Below are 22,780 nucleotides of genomic sequence, written 5' to 3'. Positions count from 1 at the left end.
GCTGCTAAAAACCCTGCAGCTTCCTGGGTTGTGCGTCCCCCAGCCGTTCTCCCAACCCTCATTTCCAGGGCCGGCCCGTGTCTGTCCTTTGTGCTTCTAACACTGCCAGCCGTCCCGGTTCCCACGCATGCTCCCGAGCTCCCTGTTTCAATATGGTTTGTGCGCGCCCCGGAGCGCCTGTTTTGTCTGGTTGTGCACGCCCTCCCGAGCTCCCGGCAACAGTCCAGTTCCACTGAGCTCTCTGGAGCTCCAGTTTTCAGTCTGGTCACGCGCTCGCTCCCGAGCTGTCAGTTTCAGTCTAGTTCCAGTGAGCGCTCTGGAGCTCCAAAATCAGTATGGTCGCATGTGCGTCCCAGGCTCACGGTCTCAGTCCGTGAGTGCGGCCGCTCCCCAGTGCAGGTGGCTTCCGCTTCCTGGCGCCTGAGCACGGAGTCTCCCTCCCCCTTCCGTTTATCTTCCGATATCTGTGCGTGGATTCATGGCTCCCTGCTTTGTACCTCAATACTCAGCACTGGAGATGTTCATTTGTAGAGATCCAGATGTATCTTCCTGTGTCTCAGGCTGATTCCGTGGGTGTTCAGGATGGTCTGGTATATATCCAGTTTGACTCAGTGTTCCAGCTGAGAAAGGGGTTCCCTACTCCTCCGCCATCTTTTCTCCTCCTTGCAGAAAGTGGTCGCTTTTCTGTTCATAGGGTTTCTGCTCTTCTTTTCTTCCTTCTCCAGTTGCATTCATTGGTATTCAGAATGGTTTGGTAGCTCTCTAGCTGAATTCCTGGGACCAGACAAACTTTAGGTCTCCCGCTCCTACGCCATCTTGGAACTCCCCTCCCCCCATTTACTATTTATCAGAGAGAGAGAGAGAACACAGGCAAGGGGAGCAGCAGGCAGAGGGAGAAACAGGCTCCCTGCTGAGCAAGAAGCCTGATATGGGACTCAGGATCATGACCCGAGCTGAAGGTAGATGCTTAATCCACTGAGTCACCCAGGTGTCCCTTTTTTTTTTTTTTAATTTATTTTTAAGTAGGTTTCATGCCCAGCACGGGGCTTGAACTCATGTCCCTGAGATCAAGAGTTGCATGCTCCACCCTGAGCCAGCCAGGCATCCCTCTCGTTGTAGTTTTAATTGCATTTCCATGATGGCTAATTATGTTGAATATCTTTTCATGTGCTTATTTGCCATTTTTGTATCCTTTTTTGTGAAATGTCTGTTCATGTCTTTTGCTCATTTTCTAGTTGGATCTTTGGTTTTCATTTAGATACTGTATTTTAAATACTGTATTTTAGATACTGCTCTGTCAGATATGTCATGTGTAAATATTTTCTCAAAGTCTGTAGCTTGTCTTTTTATCCTATTCACATGGGCTTTCACACACAAAATTTTTAATTTTGATGAGGCCCAATTTATTGATTTTTCTTTTTTATGGATTGTGTTTTTGTGTCAAGTCTAAGAACTTTGCCTAACTTTAGATCCAGTAGTTATCCTTCTTTCTTTTCTAGAAGTTTTACATTTGTATTTACAGTTTACAGTCCTTTTTGTTTTTTTGAGAGCGAGAAAGAGAGAGCGTGTGCTTGCATGCGTGCACAAACACTCACACACACACACACACCCCAGAGCTGGTTTGGGGGGGTGTGGAGGAGCAGAGGGAGAGGCAGAGAGAGAATCCTAAGCAGGCTCCATACCCGGCACAAGCTTATCTCATAACCCTGAGATCATGACCTGAGCCAAAATCAAGAGTTAGGCGCTGGGGGCGCCTGGGTGGCTCAGTTGTTAAGTGTCTGCCTTCGGCTCAGGGCGTGATCTCAGAGTCCTGGGATTGAGCCCTGCGTCGGGCTCCCTCCTCTGCTGGGAGCTTGCTTCTTCCTCTCCCACTGCCCCTGCTTGTGTTTCCTCTCTCGCTGCCTGTTTCTCTGTCAAATAAATAAATAAATAAAATCTTAAAAAAAAAAAGAAAAAGAAAAAGAAGAGTTAGATGCTGAACTAACTGAGCCATCCTGGTGCCCCAGTTCATGATCCTTTTGAGTTAATTTTTGTATAAGGTGTTAGGTCAAGATTGTCTCTCTGTTTCTCTCTTGCTCTCTCTGTCTTTTTTTCTTGGCCCGTAGCTATCCAGCCGCTCCAGTAACACTGAATTGCTTTTGGACCTTTGTCAAGAAGCAGTTGAGCATATTCGTGTGGATCTATTTCTGGGTTCTCTACTCGGTTCCATTGATCTGTTGTTTATGCTCTACCAAGATCACACCATCTTGGGGCGCCTGGGTGGCACAGCGGTTAAGCGTCTGCCTTCGGCTCAGGGCGTGATCCCAGTGTTATAGGATCGAGCCCCACATCAGGCTCCTCTGCTATGAGCCTGCTTCTTCCTCTCCCACTCCCCCTGCTTGTGTTCCCTCTCTCGCTGGCTGTCTCTCTGTCGAATAAATAAATAAAATCTTAAAAAAAAAAAAAAGATCACACCATCTTGATTTCTGTAACTTTATATTAGCCTATTCCCCAAGAAGGACATACTTCTTTGAATAATCTTTTAGCCCCATCTCTTTCTCCTCTCTTTCCAGAACTCAGAACTCAGATGATATAAATGTTGGATCTTTTATTATCGTCCCACAGGTCTCCAAGGCTTTAGTCTTTTTTTGTCAGTTTTCTGTCGTTTGGACTGGTTGAATTCTTTTGCTCTGTCCTTATATTCACTCACTGATAGTATCCTCCTTCATTGCCACTCTGCTATTGAGCTTATCTAGTGAGTTTTTTATTCCTGTTGTTGCATATTTTAGTTCTGTAATTTCCATCTGGTTATTTTTATAACTTCTATTTCTTTGCTTAGATTTTCCATTTTTACATTTGTTTTTAAGAGAATTTATAACTGATGAAGCATTTTTAAGATAGCTGATTTAAAATCCTTTTCAGAGAATTCCAACATGTAATTCTTCTCAGTGTTGGCATTAGTTGATTGTCTTTTCTCATTCAAGCTGTGATTTTTCTTGGTTCTTGGTATGAGAGGTGATTTTCAATTGAATCTTAGACATTTTATCTATTAATGTGGAGACCCTGGGGTCTATTTCAGGATTTTATATTCACAGGAAGTCCTTCTGTTTAACAGGGTTAGCATGCAGACCTTTTGGCCTATTTTTATGGGCTGTGGTTTCAATGACAGTTAATTGTCAGAGGCTTTGTGCTGTTATTTTGGTTTGCTGTGTTTGTCTGATATAACTAGGGCTCCCACTGGTTCCTGCAGGTGTTGCTTGACAGAGTGGATGTTTTTCTTAGGCTGAGCTACTAGATATCTATTGGTAGAAAAGGGCTAAGGTAGAATTTCCGTACTGTGCCCCCTCCCTGTCCTGATGTCTGCGGGCAGGAGAGGAACGTCTTGGAGAGCAGCAGCTTCAGCTTGGTTGGTTCTGCCTGCCTTCTGCTCTCTCTGGTGGGAAAGGAGGTCCTCAGACCTGTGAGGACAAAGAGGTTTCCTGACCTGATAGCTGGGTCTCTGTTGCTGGTTCTTCTTGCCTCATTCAGTTTCTCTTGGTGGAAAAGGGGATTCTCAGGCCTAGCAGGTAAAGAGAGTGCTTCTCCTAGCTGTTTACTTTTGGTGGGGCTTGTAAATAATTTCTCTTTTGGTGGCGTCTGGCTCTCCGATTGTCGTCAGAGGGACTCCTATTGGATCTTGGGGGAGTTAACCTACATATATGGGCTGCCTTTTGTTACTAGGTGGGAGGTTGGGAAGAGCTGGGTCTCAGTGACCTCCTGTTGGGTAAGGAGAACATGAGACCCCTGGCCTCTGTGCTGTTCTTCTAATCCTAGGGCCAAGGGAAGTTGCCTTCTAGCCACCTTTCACAGTTCTTCTTTGGTTGTCTCTTGTGCTCTCTCTCGTGTTTATAGTTGTGTTTTGTGCGATGGAGCTGGGAAAAAATGGTCTCTGTCATCTTATCTGGACCAGAAGCTGGATTTTACTTTTATTTTATTTTTTATTTTTATTTTTTAAAGATTTTATTTATTTATTTAACAGAGATAGAGACAGCCAGCGAGAGAGGGAACACAAGCAGGGGGAGTGGGAGAGGAAGAAGCAGGCTCATAGCGGAGGAGCCTGATGTGGGGCTCGATGCCATAACGCTGGGATCACGCCCTGAGCCGAAGGCAGATGCTTAACCGCTATGCCACCCAGGCGCCCCTGCATTTTACTTTTAATTTTGGTTTCTTTGTTGTATGAACATGGAGGTGGTAGGGAGATATTGGCTGGGCCTGAGTTTGACCTTGTTGGGGCCCCTGAAACTTACTTTCTCTTATGAAATTCCATTAAACATCTTGTACTCCTGGATTTAATTTCATCCACCAGTTCTTCACAGAGCTTGGAATACGGCAGGCTGAGGCTGCGCTCATTTTGTAACGTCCTGTCCTGGTGCAGAGAGGCTTCTCTCTTTAGATATTTTCTTGACTGTCCCTATGTTGGCCTATTCACTCTGCCTGCTTCTTTTCATATTGGAGTATCCAGTGTGAATTCTCAGGATTTTGTTAACTCTGACTCTTCAGAAAGTCTTCTAGAAGTTAGGGTAGTGTTGGGCACATTGCCATAGTACCTAGAGCATCAGAAATTCATCTTTCTTTTCTTTGAAACCATGCTGTGAAAGTTGTGGCATAATGTTGCTATTTACTCTATTTACTGATAATATATTTGAATTTTTGCTTTTTCTTAAAAACAAATTTTTGTTCTTTTTATTAGTTACTGGTGGTAGGAGCTTCTGAGATACTGCTTCACTATACCAAATTTATCCCCAAATTCCCATAATGACTTTTTGTAATTTTCACATCTTCCTCTCACATTTGGTATTGTGAATATCTTCTTTTTCATCCTGGCATCTGTAATCTACCAAACCTCTTTTTTTATATTTTCTTTAAAGGAGCTCCATATTCTCATTCTTCCAATTCTGTTGGTATTGTCAACATTTCTTATTAAAGCCTTGAAGTTGTCTTTGGATCATCTGTCTCTCTTTTGTTCCCTAAATTTATACACCACATCAAGGATCTTTCTTCTTAATTCTCACTGATAGTGTCAATTACAGATTCTCATTTTTCAACTTACATATTGCTATGACTTATTCATTTGTCTTATGTCTCATTTTTTCCCCTCTCTTCGAGCTATTTTATCCCTACCTTTCAGATTAAAATCTATCTCTATGTCCCTCTGTCTCTTTTTATTGCTATAACATACAGATAGAAAAGTATATGAATCCAGGTGCTCAGCTTGATGAAATTTCACAAATTGAACATGCTTATGTAACTAGCACCAGTAAATTATTCATTAAAAAATCACATTCATAATCATGTTATTTTGCCTTAAAAACCAACTAATGCAAGGATTTTCATCCTTATTAGCTTCCTGAACAGTGGAATAGCAGATAAATTAGTATGGCATCTCTCACTGCTTGCCACGTATAGCTTGATTTTGAAGACATTTTTTCTTTGCTTTGCTTCATATTTACTTTTTTTGTCCTATACTGATCCTACTTCCTGGGATACATTTCCTCTTTGACTTTATATAATCTAAATCATGGTCATTTTCCACCCCTATCTCAAATCTTGCTATTTCTAGGAAACTTTTCTGGGCTGGTCTAGCTTTCATTATTTTTTTTTTCTCTCTTCAAAAATTCTTTAATTTATTTTTTGAATAGGTAATATCAGTACAATCACTTAGCACAAAATTCAAATGTACAAAAGGGTATATGGTGAAAAGTCCCTCTCCCACTCCAGTGCCCCAGCTACTATGTGTTCTTCGGGAAATATTTTTTGTACTTATATGGAAAATTAATTTCTGTCATTCTTCCTCTTTTTTATACAATGTAAGCATACAAAGTTCTGTATCTCACTTTTTTCAGTTAGAAGTTTTTAATGGTAGTTCCAGATCAACACACAAAAGATTTTCTCATTTTTTATTAGGACTGAATGATATTTCACTGAATGAATATACCGTGATCAGATCTACCACATATGATTGTGAAAGTTGAACACTGAACACATTCACGTAGACTGTGATTTGAATGGCACTCCCTAGAATTGTTTAGTTACAATCAGATGCAGCAGACTTGATTGTAATTTACCTAGTCAGTTACTTCTGATGGATATTTCTGGTTTCTTTTGTATTGGTATCTCAGACACTACTGAAACAATCTTATTTATGTCATTTGTCTGTAGAATATCATTCTCTTAATTCCTCAAGTATTTATAATCTCTACCAATTTAACAATTAGGCAAGGTCTTGATTTATTATGGAGTTGTTTTTAAAATTTCTATCATTTGTCATTCCTTAAGGAGTGGTACCATAAATGAAATTATTTTATATTTCTAGACCTAGAATACTGGTGTGTATAAATACACCTTTAGGATGGGCTGGAGTGTTTCTCTTTTAGCTGCCAGATTCTGTTTTCTTTTTTATCCTTTTGAGCTCTTCATAATCCTTTTGAAGTTCCTGGTAATGGAAGAAAAAAATATTATCGAAGTTTAGATCAGAGGCAGGTGTATTTAGAAGCAGAAGTGATATTTATCCCAAGTTATGGAATAAAATGAACCAAAATCTCAGATATAGGTTTTTAAAAAAGGAAAATGTTTCACATTTCTTTGGCCTCAAAAATTATTCCTTATTTTTCCGTTGAAAACATGGGATGAGATAGAATGTATCTTCACTGAAACTTAGATGAGCTGTAGGTAGAATAACAGAAAAATGTTCATTGTAAATTTTTGTGTCCTGTAAAGATACAGTGTATCAAAATAAAAATTTTAAAGCTACTACATCCAAAGTGAAAAAACTGGAATTATCCTATTCCATATTAAAGTGATTAAGTCAATTACTTTGTATTGACTTAATTATGTTAAGGTCCATTTGGTGTCCTGGTTGTTACTTTGGGATCTTTGATGAAGTTCAGTTTTCCACAACCTTTTTTCTCTTCTCTACTTATATGATAGATCATAAAACTGGCCAGTTTTCTGTTGGGGAAAAATTGTAATTTGTTCTCTATGTGGAAAACCCACATTTTTACCATCTCTTTAGATGTTACCAGTGAGAAACATTTCTCATTTTTCTCTATAGCTTAGAGGATCTCAGCTGAATTAACAAGAAAATGACTTCTGGTATGGATAAGCCAGAACTAAAAATAAGAGGTGTGTTTCTTCAGTTCTTCTGACAGGCCCTGAAAGATTCATTGCCTGAAATTTTAGGAGTCTGGAGAGCAAAATAAATGCTATCATAGTTTTTGGGATTTATAGCAAATAAGCAGGATATTTTGGGGAAATTTCTGAGAACTGACCTTTAGATGATCATAAGTTACACCGTAGTGATTTTTTAAGCAACTTTATTGAGATATAACTCACATACTGAAGAATTTACCCACTTAAACTGTATATAGTTCAGTGGTTTTTATTCTGTTCACGGAGTTGTGCAACCATCGCCACAATCAATTTTAAAACGCTTTCATTGCCCCAAAATGAAATCCAGTATCCACTGACAGTTGCTCCTCATTTCTTCCCAAATTTGCCTGCCCCAGGAACTACTAATCTACTTTACATCTGTACAATTTGGGCATTTCATATAAAGAGATCATTGTGTCTAGGTTTCTTTTACGTAGCATAATATTTACAAGGTTCACCCATATTGTAGCGTCTATCAATACTTTTTTCCTTTTCATTGCTAATATTATGTTTTATGTAGATATCATATTATATTTATCCATTCATCAATTGATGGATATTTGGATTATTTCCACTTTGTAACTGTTATGAATAATTCTGCTGGAACTTTGATGTACAAGTTTTTTGTGGGCATATGTTTTCATTCCTCTTGGATATATACCCAAGAGTGGAACATATCATAACTCTATGTTTAACTTTGAAGAACAGCCCCCTGTTACATTTCCACCAGCAATATATGAGAGTTCTAATTTCTTCACCGTCTCCAACACTTGATATTGTCTGTCTTTGATTAAAGACATCCTAGGGTGTGACGTTGTATCTCATTGTCGTTTTGATTGGTATTTTCCTAATGGTTAATGATATCGAGCATCTTTTCATGTTCTTATTAGACATTTGTAACTCTTGTTTGGAGATGTGTCTGTTGCCCATTTTAATTGGTTTGTCTTTTTATTATTGAGTTGTAAGAATTCTTTATTCCAGATAGAAGTCCCTTATCAAATAAGTATTTGCAAATATTTTCTCCCATTCTATGCTTTTTTCACTTTCTTAACGATGACCTTTGAAGTGCAGAAGTTTTAAATTTTGATTAAATCCAATTTATGTATTTTAATTTTGTTGCTTTTGCTTATGGTGTCTTATCTAAGAAACCATTTCCTGAGCCATGGTTACAAAGATTTACTACTTTGTTTTCTTCTGAGAGTTTTATAGTTTTAGCTCTGATATTTAAATCTATTATCCCTTTAGAGTTAATTTTTTTATATATGGCCTAAGGAAGGCATCCTACTTTATTCTTTTGCATGTGGAAATCCAGTTGTCCCAGCACCATCAGTTGAAAGACTTTTTTTCTGAATGAAAAGACTTGGCACTCTTGTAGAAAATCATAAATACGAGGTTTCACATCTGGACCCTCTATTCTATTCCACTGATCTCTATGTCTGTCTATATGCCAATACCACATTGTCTTGATTATTGTAGCTATTCATTAAGTTTTGAAATCAGGAAGTGTGAGTCTTCCATCTTTGTTCTTCTTTTTCAAGACTTTTTTTTTTTAGATTAGATTTTTAATTTCTGTAAAAAAAATCTATATGTTAATATGGATTAAGTTAAATCTGTAGATCAGATTGGAGAGGATTGCTTTCTTAACAGTAGTAAGTCTTTTGGATCCATTAACATGAGTCTTTCCATTTCTTTAGGTCTTCCTTAATTTCAACAATATTTTATAGTTTCAAGATTACAGGTTTTTATTTTATAAAATTTATTCCTAAATAGTTTAGTCTTTTTGATGCAGTTGTATATAGAATTGTTTTTCAATTTCATTTTCACATTGATAATTGTTAGTGTATAGAAATACAATTAGTTTTTGTATATTGATTTTATACCCTGTAATCTAAGCTCACTTATTAATGCTAATACTTCTTTTTTATTACAGTCCTTAGGATTTTGTATGTACAATCTCATGTCCCCTGCAAACAAAGATAGTTTCACTTCTTTCTTTTTCAATTCCCATGGAAATTATTTCACTTATCTCATTGTACTGGCTGGAACCTCCTGTACGTACAATGTTCAGTAGAAGTGGAGAGAGTGACATCCTCATCTTGTTCCTGATATTTGGGTGAAAGCATTTAGTTGTAGTGATTTTTTTTTTTTTTACCCTAAAGACTAGGGCATAACTTTCCTTTGAAGACAAAGTTCTTTTTGATTTAAGACTTTTTTCCTTCTGTTTACATACACAGATATGTGCTGATTAGAAGGCTCACAGTGCAGTGTGGAGGATAAGACAGTGCCTTACAAAAATGGGGTTTGGGAGTGACCTGAAGAATTCACATGAAGCTGTGCTAAAATTGCAAGACTGGGAATTACGGTTACTGGAGACAGTGAAGAAATTTATGGCCCTGAGAATAAAAAGTGATAAAGAATATGCATCTACTTTACAGAACCTTTGTAATCAAGTCGATAAGGAAAGTACTGTTCAAATGAATTATGTCAGCAATGTATCCAAGGTAAGGAGAATAATTTCATTATTTATTGTGTATAGCATCATAATTGTGCTTATGGAAAATAGATCATACTGTTGAAGGAGCATACCCAAATTAGCATTCTAAAGCAGTGGTTCCAGAATCTTGCTGATTATCAGAATCTCATGGGGGAAAGTTTCAAAAATTACACATTTTGTCCCCTACCTCCTGAATCTGAATTAGTAGGTCTGAGATTTTTCAATTTTGAAATTTAAAAAAAAATTGATGTTTAGATTATTGTAATGACTTTGGTTTGAGAGCCATTTTTACAAATTTTGTTTTCTTTATTACCCTGTTTCCTTGGATCTCTTGAGACCTGCTATTTTCTTTTGACACAAACTTTCATTATAACCCCACTTCCCTGAATTCTTCTGAGTCATTTGTGTAGTGAATCAGATGGGGTATTTTAATGCATAGTGTTCTTTGTTATCATTCATCTTCCTAAACTAATAATATACTGATGAGTTAATTACACTAAAAAATTCTTTGGATAAACAATATGGTTTTTTTTAACTCTAAGATTATAAAAATATAATATAAAATTTAAAATTAAGTGCCAAAAAAATTAAGGCCAAATTGCACTGTTAATTGCTCTTTGAAGGCATTAAAGATGAAATATTATACACCTTAATAGTTCTTGGATTTCTGCTCTATTTGTTTTTATTGTCTTACTTACATATCACATTTCATTATACTTATTCAAAGTTAAGGAAAATCTTCCTTGTTTTACTTTGGAAAGTTAAAAAAAATTAGTGTGTTTCTTTTACTAATATGTCTTAGGATTTGGGTAAAACTGTTTCCTATGGAATGTGTGTGTGTGTGCTGTGTATGGTCAGGTAAGGATCTGTGATTTCATTTAGAACTCCTTAATGTTAATATCTTTAACTTCCTTTCCTAACCCAGTCATGTTTCCCAAAAAGGAATTCTCTAGTCTCAAGTCTGAAGATGGGGTTGCCAGACATAGCAAATAAAAATGTAGGGCACCAGTTAATTTTGCATGCAATATTTGGGCCACACATACACTAAGAATTATTTATTGTTTATCTGAAATTCAGATTTAACTTGTCCTGTGTTTGGTTTGACCACTCTGTTATGAGAATTAATAGGGAAAGTAGGTTGAGTATTCTAAGGGTTATACTTTAGTTAATCTTCCTGTTTTTGGTAAGCTGCCTGATGTCTCTTAGTCCAAAGGCTCTCTGGTTTATTTTTCCTCTTGTTTTCTTCTGAATTGGGGGAAGAACAGTTTCATGTTTGTGTGAGCTGAGCAATAGAAATGAGAGTTCTGTCTGCTCCGTATATAGACTTTGAACCAGTTCCTCTGTTTTGGTATCGTCTCCTCTTCTTTCATATAGGTTTCTCCAGTTTCTGAGCTTTACTGGAGTTACAGGTCTAACCCTATAAATTGGCCTTTTCTTCTTTTTTTATTGAGAAATAATTGACATACATGCATCACTGTATAAGTTTAAGGTATACAGCGTGATGGTTTGATTCACACATGTTGTGAAATGATTACTACAACAGGTTAGGTTAACATCCATCATCTCATGTAGATACAATAAAAAGAAAAAAAAATCCTTTTTGTGATGAGAACTCTTAGGATCTACCCTCTTAACTTTTCTATATATCATACGCAATGTTAATTATAGCCATCATGGTGTACGTTACACACCTAGTACTTATTGATCTTTTAAGTAGAAATTTGTGCCTTTTGACCACCTTCTTTCCCTACATGGCCTTTTCGTCTTGACCTAACCCTTTGCAGAACACTTATGTTTCAACATTTCTTAATATGCTAATCAGTTACCATTTACCTACTTTTGATTTTCTTACTTTTTGTTGACATGTCTTATCTGTGATTGTCCCCTTTTCTATTTTTTTTGCTATTGTGAATTTATACCTTAAGTAACTACATTATAATTTAGTGGGTTTTTGGGAAGAAGTGGAGAAATAGCCATATATTCTATTTACCATGTTTAAGTGGAATTATACTCTTTAGAAAAGTAAGATAGTGAAAGTAACAAGAAATAGGATTAGTAGGTATAGAAGATGGAAGATTTATGAGGTCAGGCCAGTGGAGGAATCATCAGTGTAGACACTGGAGTGTCAGGTATTTTGGTGAGGGATAGATGGAGACAAATGCTAAAATAATTAAGGAAGTCAAGAGAGTTTTTGGATTGCAAAGGGATCTAGAGAAAGTGATAAAGATTAGGAGAGATGGTTTAAATGGGCAGGATTGCCTCTCAGAGAGGAAATGTTGAGACGTAACAGTGAACAATGGTTGGAAACCCAAAGAAAAACAAAGAATGTGTCAGCCTTTCCTCTTAACACTGAAAAGTCATCATTTATTCTACCTAAAAAAAGTCCGGTATATCAGATTTTTCTTTAGGGTGTTGTGTTTTTGGTGTTGCATCCAACCACCCCCCCCCCCCACTGTTACCTGACCTAAATTTGCTGAGTTTCTCTTATGTTTGCATCTGGAAGTTTTATAGTTTTGCTTTATATTTAGGTTTATGATCCATTTTTAGTTAATTTTTGTATAGGGGGCAAGGTATGATCAAAGTTTGTTTTTCTACAAACAAATATCCGTTTGTTCTGGCAGCATTTGTTGAAAAGATTAAGCTTTCTCTTTTGCATCTTTGTTGAAAATCAATTGACCATAATTAGTAAGCTTATTTCTACACACTTTATTATGTTCCATTTGTGTTTTTGTCTATCCTGACACCAATAACACACTTTTTATTTTCTTGTTTTATAATCACAAAGTCAGTAGTGCAATTTTTCTGTTCATTTTTTTCTTTCAAAATACGTTTGGCTATTCTAGTTCCTTTGCACTTCCATATGAATTTAATTAATTAATTAGTTAATTAGTTAAAGATTTTATTTACTCACGGGAGGCAGAGGAAGAAGCAGGCTCCCCATGGAGCAAGGAGCCCTATTCGGGACCTGATTCCAGGCCCCTTGGGTCATGACCTGTGCCGAAGGCAGATACTTAACCGATTGAGCCACCCAGGCGCCCCATATGAATTTTAGAATTAGCTTGTTAATTTCTATTTTAAAAAGGCTACTGGTTTATAATTGTAATGCACTGACTATATAGATAAATATGGGGGAAAACATATATCTTAATAGTATTGGATCTTCTAGCCCATAAACATGGTATATATTTTTAAAATTTTTCTGAGGGGGCGCCTGGGTAGCGCAGTGGTTAAAGCGTCTGCCTTCGGCTCAGGGCGTGATCCTGGCATTCCGGGATCGAGTCCCACATCAGGCTCCTCTGCTGGGAGCCTGCTTCTTCCTCTCCCACTCCCCCTGCTGTGTTCCCTCTCTCGCTGGCTGTCTCTCTGTCACATAAATAAATAAAATCTAAAAAAAAAAAAAAAAAATTTTCCGAGTCGTCTTACAGTTTTCAGTGTACAGGTCTTTCAGATTTATGTGTATTTCATATTTTTTGATACTCTTGTAAATAGTATTTTTTCAAAATTTTAGTTTCCCACTGTTCATTGTTATTATGTATACTAATCTCGTAACCTAAATTTTGCAAAACTAGCTTATTTGTAGCTTTTTTGTAGATTGCTTTGGGTTTCCTGCACAGGTGAATTGTTTTTATTTCTTAGTTAGATATTTGATAGAATTCACCAATGAAATCACCAGGGCCTAAAGTTTTCTTTGAGAGAAGGTTTTTAATTATACATTTAATGTGTAATATAGTAGGCTATTCAGATGGTCTTTTTCTTCTTGAGTGAACTTTGGTAAGTTGTGCTTTTCAAGGAGTTTGTTCACTTTTGTCTAAGATGTCAAATTTTTTATGTTGTTTATTATTTTGCATTATTGTCCTTTTAATACCTTTCTCATTCTTGATATTGGCAATTTTTGTCTTCTTTTTCATGGACAGGCTAGAGGTTTATCAACTATACTGATATTATCTGAGAACTACCCTTTGATTTCATTGATTTTCTGTTTTCTATTGCATTGATTTCTCCTCTGAAATCTGTTAATTTTTTCCCACTTAATTTGGGTTTTATTTGCTCTCATTTACCCTGACTTAATAAGGTAGAAACAGATTATTGATTTAAGATCTATCTTCTTTTGTAAGATAAGCTTATAGCTTTCTTAATTTTCTCTGAGTACTGTTTTAGCTGAATCCTCGAACTTTTTGTATGATTATTTTCATTTTCTTTCAGTTCAGCATACATTTTAGCTTTTGTTTTGATTTCTCTTTTGACTCATGTGTTCTTTCAAAATCTGTTATTTAATTTCCAAGTATTTGGTTTTTTTTTCCCTAGAGACATTTTTATTAATTGATTTTGAACTTAGTTCCATTGCTTTACAAGAGCCTATTTTGTACTTTTAAATTTATGAATACTTGTTTCACGGCCCAAAATATGGTCAGGATAACTGTTCAATGTACTTGATATCTTGTTGTTGGGTGGAGTGTTCTGTCAATGCCAGCTCAAGATGGTTGGTAGTGCTGTTCAAGTCTTTTATTTCTTTACTCATTTTTGTCCACCTATTCTCTCAATTATTGAAAGATGAGTTTTGCAATCTCTGATTATAATTGTGAATTTGTCTATTTCTCCTTGTAGTTTCATCAGTTTTTACTTCATGTATTATGAATCTCTGTTATTAGGTACATAAATGCTTAGAATTGTGGTGTTTTTTTGTTTTTGTTTTTGACAAATGAATTAACTTGTGTATTAGGTGACTGATTTTTGAGGATTTTTAAATTCTTATGAATTGACTAATTTTTCATTTATGACATTACTTTCTTTATCCCTCATAATATTCTTTGCTATGAAATCTACTCTGTCTGGTAGTAATAGGACCACTTCAGCTTTCTTTTGGTTAATGTTAGCATATTGTATATTTTTCATCCTATTTGGTTGTTATATTTAGAGTGGGTTTCTTGTAGATAACATGTGGTTGGGTCTTGCTTTGTTTCCTAATACGACAGTCACTGCCATTGAATTGGTGTGTTTAGACTATTTTCAATTAATGGGATTTTTTATATGGTCAGGTTTTAATCTATCAGTTTGCTGTTTGTTTTCTTTTTGTCCTGTCTGCTTTTTCTTTGTTGTTATTTTCCTTTTTTCTCTTCTGGATTGGGTTTCTTTTATGATTCTGTTTTTACCCACTTTGCTGGGTTATCACCTATAATTGTTTATTGTGTTATTTTAGTGGTTGCTTTAGGGTTCATAGGATACATCTTTAACTTACTACACATTTATATTTTAGTCATATATAGAACCTGATCTATAATAATATACTTGCAATGGTATGCTTTCATTTCTCCTGCCTATACCTTATGCTATTATTTTTATGTTTTTTTTAATTCTACTTGTCTTATAAATACAATATATTATTATTATTATTATTACTACTACTACTACTATTGCTGTAAATTGTTGATTATCTTTTGAACAATTTAAATAAGAAGAGCATAAGTCTTTATATTTACTCATTGAGTTACAACTCACAGTACTCTTCATTTCTTTGTGTAGATCTAGGTTTCTGTCTGGTATTTTTTTCTGCTCGGACTTCCATTAACATTTCTTATATTGGAAGTCTGCTGGTAATTTATTTTTTCAGGTTTTGTAAACATGAAAATGTCTTTATGTTGTGTTTGTTTTTGAAAAATATTTTTGCTATATATAGAATTCTAGTTTGGTGCTTTTTCTTTTACTGTTTCAAAGATGTTTTATTGTTGTCTGCATTGTTTTTGGTAAAATAATTGTGCCTAATGTTTTTTCCCTCTGGCTTGCTTAAGACTTTTTTCTTTATCACTAATTTAAAACAATCTCTTTTATGCCTCTGTGTAATTTTCTTTTTCTTTACTAGGGGTTTGTTGACCTTATATCTGTGGGCTTACAGTTTTTGTCAACTTTAAAAAAATATCAGGCATAATTTTTTCAAAAAATATTTTAGTCCTTCCTCTTCACTCTTCTCTCCTTTGGGGACTCCAATTATATACATATTTGACTGTTTGAAGTTATCCTACATTTTACCGATACTCTCTTTTTCTATCCTCTGTTTCATTGTGGTTACTTTCTATTTTATGTCTTCTATTTCATTAGTCTTATTTTATGCAATGTCTAATCTGTCATTAATTTTATTTAGTGTATTTTTCATGTCACACTTTTTTGCTTCTAGTGCCTTTTCATAACCCTATTAATGAGCTTAACTGTGACTCTCTCCCTGACCTCTCCTTTTCCAGCAATGTCACTTCATCCCTCCCTCTTCCTCTTCCTTTGGCAGTACCGCTTACTGTCTTTCCAGAATTTAAATTTAAATACGCCTGTGTGAGGGTGCCTGGGTGGTTCAGCTGGTTAAGTGACAGACTCTTGGTTTCAGCTCAGGTCATGATCTCAGGGGTTGTAGGATCCACCCTGTGTTGGGCTCCACACTCAGTGGGGAGTCTGTTTGAAGATTCTCACCCTCTCCCCCTGCTAATGGGTGTGTGTGCCTTCTCTCTCTTTCTCATAAATAAATCAATCTTTTAAAAAAATGCCTGTGTGTGCTATTCCTTTATCTTCTCATACCTGCCCAAACCCAGCTCTCCTTTTGCCTCACACCTGTGCTTTAGGGTGGAGGAATTGGAGAGAAAGAAAGAGAAACCGAGTAGCTGAGCCATTTCCAATGTTGAAAATGAATAAGTCATAAATAAATGAATTATCTTTAATAGTCCAATTTGAATCTTTTTTTTTGTATCTTCCATGTGTCTATTTAATATACTTATTCTTTCCTTTAGTTTCTTAGAATGTGGTTACAGTAACTGTTTTATTCTTGTCTTTTATATTCTCTGTTAATTCTGGGTTGGTTTTGATTGACTGATTTTTCTCCTCATTTTTCTCCAGCATCTTTATGTTTGGTAGTCTTTGATTTGAATGTAGCCATTGTGCATTTTACCTTTTTAGGTACTGAATATTTTCGTATTTTAAAAAATATTCTTGAGCTTTGTTTTGGAATTGGTGACAGTTGGTTACTTGGAGACAGTTTGATCTTTTTGGATTTTACTTTTAACCGAATGAGCCACCCAGGCGTCCCTGGCTCGCTCTTTTACATTGGTTAGGTACTTGTAGTCCAGGGTGAGTTTATCTCCTCTACTGAGAAATCATACTTTGTGCTTTGGTAATTCATTTTTTCTTTCTTTCTTTCTTTCTTTCTTTCTTTCTTTCTTTCTTTCTTTCTTCTTAAAGTTATTTTGCAGTATGTCCATTCTGTCTTTAATTCTGAGGGCATAGTTTTTGTGTGCTTTTATTTTTCCCTTTTTGTTGTTTGTATTGCTTTTGGTGAAATATTGGGAAATAGAAGCTTTGGTAGTTTGCTTTCAGTTACCTGGACTGTTTCCCCATCATTCTTTGAACACTTCTTTACTTCCTGGCATGTTAAGATATCCCAGGCTCATCTTGAATGATCTCTTTTCCAGTTCTGGAATATACCTTTTCCCCTAGGAATCCTGGTTCCTTTTAGTAGAGAGAATATTTAGATATTCAACCAAGTTACTATGTATGAAATTTTATGTCTCACAGTATTTTGCAATCACAAATAATGCTGCAACAAATAACTTTGTTACAGGTGTATTTTTTTATATTATGAGTATCTTCACGGTAAATTCCTGGAAATGAGATTTCTAGGTCAAAGTATAAATGTGTATGTCATTTTGTTACATATTGCCATTGTAATTATGAATTTCTTTTATGGATCTTGTACAGTTTTGTATGTATATCCACTAGGAATATCTGAGAGTGCCAGTTTCTATTCAATTTGACAGAGTACCTTGTCAAACTTTTGAAATTTTGTTAGTCTGGGATGTAAAAAATGATTTCTAGTATAGTTTTAATTTATATTTCTCTAATAATGAGTGAAAATAAACATCTTTTCATATTTTTAACAGCTATTTTATTTTGAGGACTTGTAAGGTGAATTTTACTTTGTGTTTTCTTATTCATTTAAAGTTACTTGTCAGAAATAAAAGATATTACAATGGCAAAAGAGGAAGTAAAATTGTCTCTGTTTGCAGATGATACAATCTTATATATAGACATCCCCAAATGCTCTACCAAAAAACTGTTAGAACTAATACATTCAGTAAAGTTACAGGATACAAAAATCAGTTGTTTCTATACACTAATAATGAAAAAGAAATAAAGACAACAACCCTATTTACAACAACCCAATTTACAATAGCATCAAAAAAATACTTAGAAATAATTTCACCAGGGAGGTGAAAGATCTGTACACTGAAAAATTATAAGACATTGATGAAAGAAATTGAAGAAGACACAGATAAATGGAAAGATATTCTGTGCTCATGGTTTGGAAGAGTTAATATTTGTTAAAATGTCCTTAATCCCTAAAGCCATCTATAGAATCAACGCAATCCCTGTCAAAATGCCAATGGGATTTTCCACAGAAATAGAGAAAACAATCCTAAATTTGGATGGAACCACAAAGGCCCTGAATAGCCAAAGTTATCTTGAAAAAGAACCAAGCTGAATGCATCAAATTCCTGATTTCAAACTTATTGTAACAGTTTAATAATCAGAACAGTATGATATGGCATAAAAACAGGCAGGTAGACCAATAAAACAGAATTGAGAGCTCAGAAATAAATCCGTGCATATATAGTCAACTAATACTTGACGAGAGAGCCAAGAACAGTCTCTTTAATAAATGGTGTTGGGAAAACTGGATATTCACATACAAAAGAATGAAATTGAACCTCTCTCCTATGCCACTCACAAAAATGAACTCAAAATGGCTTAAAAACATAATATAAGAACCTCAACTATAAAACTACTAGAAGAAAATATAGAGAAAAAAACTACTTGACATTGGTCTTAGCAACAGGGTTTTGGATATTGCACCAAAAGTGCAAGCAGCAAAAGCAAAAATAAAAAGATTCTGCATAGCAGGAAACACTCAGCAAAATGAATGGATAACCTTAGGAATGGGAGAAAATATTTGCCAACCAACTATCTGATAAAGAGTTAATATGCAAAATATAAGGAACTCCTACAACTCAATAGCAAAGAAACCAATCCAATAAAAAATTGGGTGGAGAATCTGAGTACAGTTTTCCAAAGACACATAACAAATGGCCAACAGACACATGAAAAGATAGTATCACTAAGCACCAAGGAAATGCAAATCAAAACCACAATGAGATGTTACTTCATAACTATTAGAATGGCTACTATCAAAGAGACAGGAAATAACAAGTGTTGGCAAAGCCGTGGAGAAAAGAGAGTTCTTGTATACCATTGCTAGAAATGTACATTGGTACAGCTACTTTGAAAAACAGTATGGAGGTTCCTCAAAAAATTAAAAATAGAACTACCAGATGATCCAGCAATCCCACTTCTGGATATATATCTGAAGGAAATAAAATCATTATCTTGAAGAGATACTTGCCCTGTTTTGTTCATTGCAGCATTATTTACAATAGTCAAGATATGGAAATAGCCTAAACATCCATTAATGGATGAATGGATAAAGAAAATGTGGTATATATATACAGTGGAATACTATTCGGTCATAAAAAAGGAAGGAAATCCTCCCTTTTGTGACAACATGGGTGGACCCGAGGGCATTATGCTAAGTGAAATAAGTCAGACAAAGAAAGAAAGATACTATATGTTCTCATTTATATGAGCCAACTCATAGAAATAGAGATTAGAATGGTGGTTGTCAGAAATTGGGAGGTGGTGAAGGTGGGAGAGAAATGAGGAGATGTTGATCAGAGGGTACAAATCCAGCTATAAGATGAATAATCTCTGGGGATGTAATGTACTGCATGTAACTATATTTAACAGTACTGTATTATATACTTGAAAGTTGTTAAGAGAGTAGATCTTAAAGTTTATCATCACAAGAAAAAAGGACAATCATATGAGGAGATGGAGGTATTAAATGACCTAATTGTAGTAATCATTTTGCAATATATACATGTATCAGATCATTATGTTGTACACTTTAAACTTGCATATGTTATATGTTACTAATATCTCAATAAAGCTGAACAAAAATTAGTAAATATACAATTACACCTGTTAGAATACAGTCAACTCTCTTCTGAAATAATGTAGTGATATAAGATAATTCTCAGTCCAACCTATTTGAAGGGAAATATTTTAAACATGAAGTGGACTGAAATATTGGCTATATTCCATATACTACATGGGAAATAAAAGCAATGAAAACTGCTTTTTGATGAACCAGCCTTATTATTTAGTAGTCACATAATAAGTATATATTGTAACTAGAACCTGTATAACTAGATTTTCAACTGTATGTATTTTAAGACAGTAATTCTTTTTTCTTTTTTTTTTTTTTAAGATTTTTTTTTTAATTTATTTGACAGAGAGAGAGACAGCCTGCGAGAGAGGGAACACAGGCAGGGGGAGTGGGAGAGGAAGAAGCAGGCTCCCAGCAGAGGAGCCTGATGTGGGGCTCGATCCCAGGACCCTGGGATCACGCCCTGAGCCGAAGGCAGATGCTTAACGACTGAGCCACCCAGGCGCCTCTAAGACAGTAATTCTTAAGTCTGTGGATTCAATTCTGCTATAAAGCTTGATTTAAAAACATGAATTTGTTCCAATGCAATTGATAAATTGGGGAACAATTTGAACATAATGTGATTTTGTGTTCGTTCATGCACAAATCTGGAAGAAGTGCTACGTGAATGCCAAAAACTACCTAGATGAATTGAGCTGCTTAGGAATGCATAAAACAAGCACACACTTTCATCATTTATTGGCTACCTGTGTTCATCTGTTGTGTTATGAGCCACACCCATCGACATGTGGTCTTGCAACTTTCTGTCCAAATTCAGATAACTCTTTCTACTACTTTACAAAAACTCCCAAGTTGCAACGTTTCTGATGCCTACTTTTGATAAGCAAACCTCAGGTCTTTTCAAGGTATAAAGTGCCATGTTTTTTGTAGTATTTAATGTGTTTCTTAATCACTTAATCTATGTAAAACCATGCAAAGTTTTTCTTAGGTTTCTGTCTTTTTCTAAAAATGTATCCCTGATAAACTTTTTGACTGTTGTGCATCTAACAATTATATATATATATATATATATATATATAAAAGCTCTGTGGTTTTTAGTGGGATTTTGCATAATCCAGTGATTATTAGGGATACAAATGTTTTGTACATTAGAATTACTTGGGGAGCTTTGAAATATTGATGCCTGCACCCCATCCAAAACCTATTAGGTCAGAATCTCTGGTTGTGGGATTCAAGATTTGGTATTTTAAAGAGGCTGCTGGCGCGGGGCGGCTGGTGGCTGGCGGCATTAGAAACACAAAGGACAGAGACGCGCCGGCCCTGGAAGTGAGGGCTGGGACGCCGGGTGTGGGGCGCACATCCCGGGACGCTGCAGGGTTGAGCAGCACCAACGGTAACAGAGTTAAAGTGGCCAGAACATTAGGAGAATGGGCCGCAATCCTTCTCTTCCGTGACAGAGGCTGAAATTCGGCCGCTGCTGCTCTGACTCTCAGAAGAGGCACAGCAAACCGCCAGGGAAAGCCGCCAGAGAACAAAAGCCTGGAAATACCGGCTCAGGGAGTGCCCATCGCCATCCCCCCTCGCAGGGGACGCGAAGACTCTACCCAAACAGGGCTGCCTGAGTATCGGCGCGGCAGGCCCCTCCCCCAGAAGGCAGGCTGAAAAATCAAGAAGCCCACAACCCGGGCGCCTGGGTGGCGCAGTCATTGAGCGCCTGCCTTCGGCTCAGGGCGTGATCCCGGCGTTCCGGAAAGGAGTCCCTCATCGGGCTCCTCCACTGGGAGCCTGCTTCTTCCTCTCCCACTCCCCTGCTTCTGTTCCCTCTCTCGCTGGTTGGCTGCCACATAAATAAATAAATAAAATCTTTAAAGAAGAAGCCCACATCCCTAAGATCCCTATAACAAGGGGCACGGCCTGGGACCCAGTCAATAATTTGGGCTCTGGAAACCCCGCAACCTCTCTTCATCAGAATGACAAGAAGGAGAAGCCCCCCCCAGCAAAGAAAAGACAGTGAGTCTGTGGCCTCTGCCACAGAAATAATGGATATGGATGTAACCAAATTATCAGAAATGGAATTCAGAGTAACGATGGTCAAAATGATGAGTAGAATTGAAAAAACTATTAACGAAAAGGTTACTGAGAATATAGAATCCCTAAGGACAGAAATGAGAGCGAATCTGACAGAAATTAAAAATTCTATGAGCCAAATGCAGGCAAAACTAGAGGCTCTGACGGCCAGGGTCGCAGAAGCAGAGGAAAGGGTTAGTGAATTGGAGGATGGGTTAATAGAGGAAAAAATGAAAATAGAAGATGGTCTTAAAAAAATCCACGCCCACGAATGTAGGTTACGGGAGATTACTGACTCAATGAAACGATCCAATGTTAGAATCATCGGCATCCCCGAGGGGGTGGAGAAAAACAGAGGTCTAGAAGAGATATTTGAACAAATTGTAGCTGAAAACTTCCCTAATCTAGCAAGGGAAACAAACATTCGTGTCCAAGAGGCAGAGAGGACCCCTCCCAAGCTCAACCATGACAAACCTACGCCACGTCACGTCATAGTGCATTTCGCAAATATTAGATGCAAGGATACATTATTAAAAGCGGCCAGGGCAAAGAAATTTCTCACGTACCAAGGCAAAAGCATCAGAATTACGTCAGACCTGTCTACACAGACCTGGAATGAGAGAAAGGGTTGGGGGAGCATATTTAAAGCTCTGTCAGAGAAAAACATGCAGCCAAGGATCCTTTATCCAGCAAGGCTGTCATTCAGAATTGATGGAGAAATAAAGACATTTCAGAATCGCCAGTCACTAACCAATTTTGTAACCACGAAACCAGCCCTACAGGAGATATTACGGGCGGTTCTATAAAAGTAAAAAGGCCCCAAGAGTGATACAGAACAGAAAGTCACAGCCAACACAAACAAAGACTTTACTGGCAACATGGCAACATTAAAATCATATCTGTCAGTAATCAGTCTTAATGTAAATGGTTTGAACCATCCCATAAAGCGCCACAGGGTTGCAGATTGGATAAAAAGAAATGACCCATCCATTTGCTGTCTACAAGAGACTCATTTC

General features: G+C 36.6%; 1 protein-coding gene across 3 annotated transcripts in view; it reads left to right on the top strand.

Moving 5' to 3' along the window:
- FER (FER tyrosine kinase) overlaps positions 1 to 22,780 on the top strand; it is a 437,115-nt gene that overhangs the window by 35,514 nt on the left and 378,821 nt on the right. For all 3 annotated transcript variants that reach the window (XM_045808269.2, XM_045808262.2, XM_087861935.1), the window contains one exon: positions 9,402 to 9,668. In XM_045808269.2, the coding sequence (XP_045664225.1) occupies positions 9,462 to 9,668 (207 nt within the window). In that variant the 5' untranslated portion in view covers positions 9,402 to 9,461. The remainder of the gene's footprint in view (positions 1 to 9,401; positions 9,669 to 22,780) is intronic.

This window comes from Ursus americanus, chromosome 5 (genome assembly GCF_024610735.1).
Source record: "Ursus americanus isolate L20-20 chromosome 5, mUrsAme1.1.p, whole genome shotgun sequence".
Lineage (NCBI taxonomy): Eukaryota > Metazoa > Chordata > Mammalia > Carnivora > Ursidae > Ursus > Ursus americanus.
Note: the sequence above shows the minus strand (reverse complement) of the source record. Positions and strands in the feature narration are given on the sequence as shown.